At 33.5% G+C, this 6,172-nt stretch overlaps 2 protein-coding genes across 2 annotated transcripts in view; one reads left to right on the top strand and one right to left on the bottom strand.

Annotated features, from left to right (window-relative positions):
* Positions 1-916, bottom strand: part of LOC106473297 (target of rapamycin complex 2 subunit MAPKAP1-like) — a 36,566-nt gene extending 35,650 nt beyond the window's left edge. Inside the window, exon 1 of the mRNA XM_013933981.2 lies at positions 846-916. The gene's annotated coding sequence lies outside the window, so the exon portion shown is untranslated. The remainder of the gene's footprint in view (positions 1-845) is intronic.
* Positions 917-1,466: 550 nt separating this feature from the next.
* LOC106473296 (pre-B-cell leukemia transcription factor 3-like) lies at positions 1,467-2,188 on the top strand (the record flags this gene model as incomplete). Its single annotated transcript, XM_013933980.2, has 2 exons — positions 1,467-1,935; positions 2,115-2,188. Coding segments are annotated over exons 1-2 (304 nt in total), but the record flags the coding sequence as incomplete, so codon positions are not given.
* Between the last annotated feature and the right edge of the window lie 3,984 nt (positions 2,189-6,172).

Raw genomic sequence — 6,172 nt, 5'->3', positions numbered from 1 at the left:
AAAAGTGACTCAAAAAAGAACAATCACTTAGTTGAAAAAAACCAAAACTTAAAATATGAATTGGTTTTGAAGTAATCTTATTTTAAAACTGAAATTTTTCTGATTTGCAAGCATGCATTAATATCATGTACAGCATATAAGTGAATAACCATATTTTAAGTTAATGAATTTTATATCCAACAGATCAAGTACCAAAAACAACTGCTCAATCTGATTTACAAATTCACATCCTTTGATTTTTTTACTCAATGCTAATCAATTTGCTAAAAGTTTAAGTTCTCACAAAACTTTTCAAATACTGACTGTTGGTATTAGTGGGTGTTATTGTTACATAGCATAAAAATAAAAGTCATAGATAAATGCTGTTGTTTTTTAAGTTATATATCAGTAGTAGTACTAAGTTATACTTTTCACTACCCCTAATGTGTCATAATACAGCATATTAGATCCCTACTAGTACTATTGCTAACATATGATTTATGTAAAACAATAACAATAAAAAAAAACAGCTTTTTGTAAGGAATTAATGTAAACAGTTGACATTCTGATTTTATCAAAGTTCAACTTCAAGCCCAAAGAAAATATGTTGGTGAAAAATAACATAAATCATTTTACTAATACTTTGTGACTGATGTAACTTGTAAGTTATAACGTTATTACCTGAAAGTGAAGCTGGAAACAAGTGAAAACGTTAACGTCTTTACATTAGCCTAACAACATTATCGTAAGCACTATTACATTAACTTAAAAGTTAAATGAAAGTACTATAAGTTATAGCCATAACTGTTAGACAGAAGCATATATGGTTGGTTTAGTGTTACTTAAATAATCTAGATGAAACTCACCTACTTAAAAGAAAAACGAATGAGATTGGGAAATAAATTTTCTTACAAACTGGAGCCATATTGTTCTAGCTACAGCTAATACGTGGAATTGTATTTCCAGCCAATCAAACCTAAAAGCGAAATAATAGTTTAATTAAGTAACGAATAATAGCCTCAATAACTATTTTTTTGACTATTTATCAATTGAAATTTCTTATTTATGAAATATTTACTTGAAAAAAATTATGTGTGTGCAAAATTAATATACAAAAATAAAACTGAGAGTTAACTAACAGCAATTTCACTGTGTCATTTAGCACTTATTATCTTCTGTTTTCGATGTATTTATTTTTTCAAACTATCAATATATTTTAATAAAAAAATACTTAATTTCATTTTTCCTTAATTATACGTGCGTGCCTCATTTTGAAAAAATTAGCGCATGCTCAGATGAGAAAAACCGGAAGTTCCGTTTGTTATTATCAACAAAAGAGGCGGAGCTACACTCTAGGCTTTACTGTAGTATGAACAGTGATTGACAACCGTCCAAGGGTGAAATGTGACTCTGCTGCCTAACTACGATTGGACAATCATTCTCTCTGACGTAGCCCTTATTACAGAGAACCCTCATCTTTTATGGCGAAGTGGCTTGACTGGCATTATTGTTCAACCCTCCCCGAAGCTTCTTGCTGTCCGTCAAAAGTATTTCAATCAAAACACTCAATTACAGTTGGTTTACTATAGCGTGTGTACTACTCGTAGTTTTATGGATGGTCGTGCGCGTGTGCTGTGGTGAGGCGTTAAGGCTTGAGAGACAGTGTGGCCTTTGCTAGACGGACAGCCACACCGTTGTGTATATTTGGCGAGGGTGGTGTTGAAGCATGGGCGATCAACAAAGAATGATGCATCCAGTTTCTCAGCATCCTTCGGTCAGCATGGCGGGTCATGTAGTTTCTCAGCACGGTTATGGCATGCCACAACAACCACATGGCGTGGATCCTACAAATCAACAACATGCCCCAGACCAAGAAGGAATAAAAAATGACATTTCCGAAATCCTTCAGCAGATAATGAACATAACAGATCAAAGTCTTGACGAAGCCCAAGCCAGGTAGGCTTATATTGACGGAGTTTTCTTGATAGAGTGGACATAGTAACCCTATTCCTTAGATTTAGGTTGCCTTGCGTAGTTAAGCTTGCAGTTAAGCCTACTTTACCGTGTAACTTACTAAGTTACGAACTATTACCTAGTGGCCGAAGTGAATATAAATATTTTTCTTCTTCTTCCAGAAAACATACACTAAACTGCCATCGAATGAAACCTTCCCTCTTCAGTGTTCTCTGCGAGATCAAGGAAAAAACAGGTGAGGGATTTTGAAGAACAGTTAATGATTTATTAGAGCTAGGAAACAGTCTACAGTATGAATGTCCCCATCGTCTGAGGTAGCGGTTAAGGTCTCTAAAAACTAATTAATAATTTTATCTACTATGCGTTTGCATCAACTGGTTGATTTTTGACGAATTTTTCAGTTTGTTCTAACGTGGAAATGGCTAAACATCAGTAACTTTCATTCGCGAAAAAGTTAGCACGTGATAACGTGTCAGCACGGAAATACTTTTGTTGACGTTGGTCTATTGGTTGTGTCAGTAGTAAAAAATTCCCGCCAGGCTATTGTTGACTGAAAAAAAAAAAGGTCTAATTTGTTTTTATGTTTGTAGCAAAATAAGTAAGGAAGATGAGCATGTATTAAAATTAAGGCAATGAAGACGAACAGAGTACTTAACGTGATCCGACAACTACAGTTTTGTTTTGGCACACGTCAAACTTAATGACGATGATGATAACAGTTTCTGGAATCCAAGGCGGTCAGAACAAGAAACTTCCACTTTTATATGCGAACTTTTAATGACATAAATATATTACATAATGTTTAGTATTAGTTTGTGTATACGAGCAGTAAAAATGTGTGAAGTTTTTTGTCACCCACCAACTTACACAACACTATTACATAATATTTCTACGACTACACCCGCTTCAGTGTTTCATGTGTAGCAGCACGTGTTGCTGACCAAATGAAATTTATGCCAAATTTTGTCATTTACAAAATTCTGTAGTAGTTTGTTTGCGAATGGTATTGCCAGATTTATCATAGCTAATTGTGTATGACCAATCTTCAAGGTGTAAAGGATAGTCATATTTTCCAACCTTTGAAGTCTCCACCCCTTTTGTTGACCATTGTAACTTCAGTTATAAATTCTAATTCACATGTCTATAATCGTATACTCTCTCGAGTAAATCCTTTCTTTTGTAAGCTCTTGATTTCCAGTTAAACAATTTCACATGAATGTTAAATCGTGTTAGCGGATTACTACTCTGCGTGTGCTAAAATAAGAAGGTAAGTACACCTTTAAAAACTCAAGTATTTTTATGTGATTTACTCAATGTTCTGCGCTATTTACGTACGGTGTGGAATAGAGAGAAGGAAAAAAAATCATGCTCTACTGTTCATTTTTGAGATTTCGAGAGTAATATACTGATAAGTACTGAATAAATGATTCTGTAGGTTAGAACAGCAATCGGCTGATGGATATGACGTAAAGGAAGCTTTTCGATAATGATTTTATAAAGGATGACTAACGAAAACGCTGAATATTTACAGCGCCTAAGTTTCAGAAGAAAGCGCACGAGGAGGCTCGTGACATCTACGCGTATTCTTTCAGGGAGAAGGGAAAATTTCTTTCATCGCTTTTTTGAGGCTTGCTTTAGTGCCCTTTTATTCAAGGATTACTTGGATGTGTGGGACAAGTATTTTGTAGCTAACCCTAGTCGTGTTCTCTGTATTATTAGCGTTTTCTGTTATATATATCTCTTCTTCGGAGTGGCGCACAATCTGGCGAGTTCGTATTTACTGATAAACAAGAACCAAGTCAATACAATATTTTCTTGTTAATTTTTTATATTATACATTTTGCAAAGTGTGGAAAACAACAACAAATATTTTAGAAAGATATAGAGCCCAGTTTTTTTTTCTGACGACCAGTGTTATTTTGCAAATTTATTCACAAAATGTTTAGAGACAATAATTAACCTTTATGAAGGAAGAAAATCTCACAATCAATCGCCATTTAAAAGTAATAGCAAGATCAGCACTTAAAATTTTAAAAATATTATACGCGGAGGATGTTTTATATTTTCTTTCGATCGTTGTATATATAAACAAATTTGCAATGTCCACATACTTTATCTAAATCGTTTATAGTGAAACTTTCTGAGAATGCATAATTATTTTTATTGTTTGAAAGCGTAAGGTAAAACTAGCACCTTATAAAAGTTTAACTACAAACCTAAATTGTATTGACCCGAACAAAGAAGTAAACCACGGTGATTTAGGTGACCGTGAAGTAGGCCAGAATAATGATTTGGTAACTGAGCAAGATATACATGTAAGTAACATTTTGTAGTAAAAGAAACAAGTTATTTCACTATCAACTTTTATTATTTAGTATTTGGTTTCATTGGCTTATAATTCAAACATTTTGAAAGTTTTTACCAGCTGGGACGAATTGTAAGATTGTTTGATTTTAGTTTGTCAGGTTGGTGAACGAATCACAAGACCTCGTGTTCAACTTAAAGAACTACGAGGTATTGTAGAAACACAGCAATCGGTGTATTTTCATAGCGGGAACAGATTAGACGACTTGAGACTGTGTAGAGCGTTCATGTTAGAGTAATCGTTAATTTTTAGGTGTTCGGTTTGTTGACCTGTTTTAGAAACATTCGTTTCGAAAGATGAACGAAGAGTGAATTACAGTCTGATTTTCAGTGAATCGTAACGAGCATAGTGGCTACAATAACCATTTGTATTATCTGTGCTGACATCATTTGACTCCCGAACGCCCTTAAGAAAAATATAGAATACTCTGAATATTTAACCCTTAACTGGTTATCTTTGTTATAGGTAAGCACAAAACTACATAATGGGCTATCTGTGATATACCCACCATGGGTATTGAAACGCGAATTTTAGCGTCATAAGTCTGTAGACTTACCGCTGAACCACTGGAACTGGTAGGGTCGACCACACTTAAATATATGTATGTGTGTGTGTGCAAATCTTTTCAAGAAAAAAATGTTTTAAAACTTATATTGTTGTATTCAAAAGCTTCCACTAGGGTGCAATAATACAAACAATTCTCGATATTATTACAATATTTTTAATATTAGGTATTGATAAAAGAGCGTATAAAGCATACAACCAAAGGAGTTAAGCAAATAGGCCTACATTTTGTGATAAAAATCGTATTTAAGTGCAGACGCTTTTTCTCGCCTTTTTTTTTCACATATCTATTAATTTGGCCATTTTGGATTCAAACTTAGAAGGTCAAGGTTCACGGGTGACAGAACATGGTTATATTCTCCCTATAGACGGCCATTGTTCGGATGTTTCTACTTCTGGTACTTCTAAAACTTGCTAATATATTTAAATTCTGTATATTTGAAAGCTTGAATCCCGGGAACAAACAGCTGTTTTTCTATAAAGTAATGACTCACTCCATTTTATGCTTAAACATTGGTTTCATTACTATTATTAGTTATTATGTTTAGAATATTATTAACTTTTACATATTATTTTGTATTGTAAAGTTATGGACATGAATGTAAGGCTAATCCAAGTTCCCTAACTTTGTAACCGAACCTTGTATTAACGAATATATATAGTTTAATTATTCATTGAATTCTGATTGTTGCAGGTTCTTTATAATATCATCTTATTCACAGTTAATAATATAGATCCTTTGTTTTATAATCTAATTACAGTTAGCGTAATTTCACTAGAAGTTATTAATAATTGAAGCCTAGCAAAGTTAAAACACTTCCTCCAGAACAAGGCCGTGTAAAAAACTTGATAAACATGAAGTTATCAGTAAACATGGCTCTTGAAATTCGATAAGCTCTTTTCTATATCAGAGTTCTCTAATAATGTTCCATAACATGATTTCTGTATTATTTTTCACACTGTATTGTGTAAGTGACGTGTAACGAAAGTCAAGTATAGAATATTTACAGCTTTACTGAAGTATGGCTCTTGGTAGGTCAGGGGGGGGGTCGTGAACATGATTTCTGTATTATTTTTCACACTGTATTGTGTAGGTGACGTGTAACGAAAGTCAAGTATAGAATATTTATAGCTTTACTGAAGTATGGCTCTTGGTAGGTCAGGGGGGGGGGGTTCGTGAACATGATAAATTTAATTTTAAAAGTATACTGTTTGTTACAATATCGCAAATGCACATAATATAATCAGTATACACAACAATTAAGCCATAAGGTCAAACTACTTAGTTTT

The sequence above is a fragment of the Limulus polyphemus genome, unplaced genomic scaffold (genome assembly GCF_000517525.1).
Source record: "Limulus polyphemus unplaced genomic scaffold, Limulus_polyphemus-2.1.2 Scaffold6053, whole genome shotgun sequence".
Taxonomy (NCBI): Eukaryota; Metazoa; Arthropoda; class Merostomata; order Xiphosura; family Limulidae; genus Limulus; species Limulus polyphemus.
This window is presented reverse-complemented; position numbering and strand designations above follow the sequence as displayed.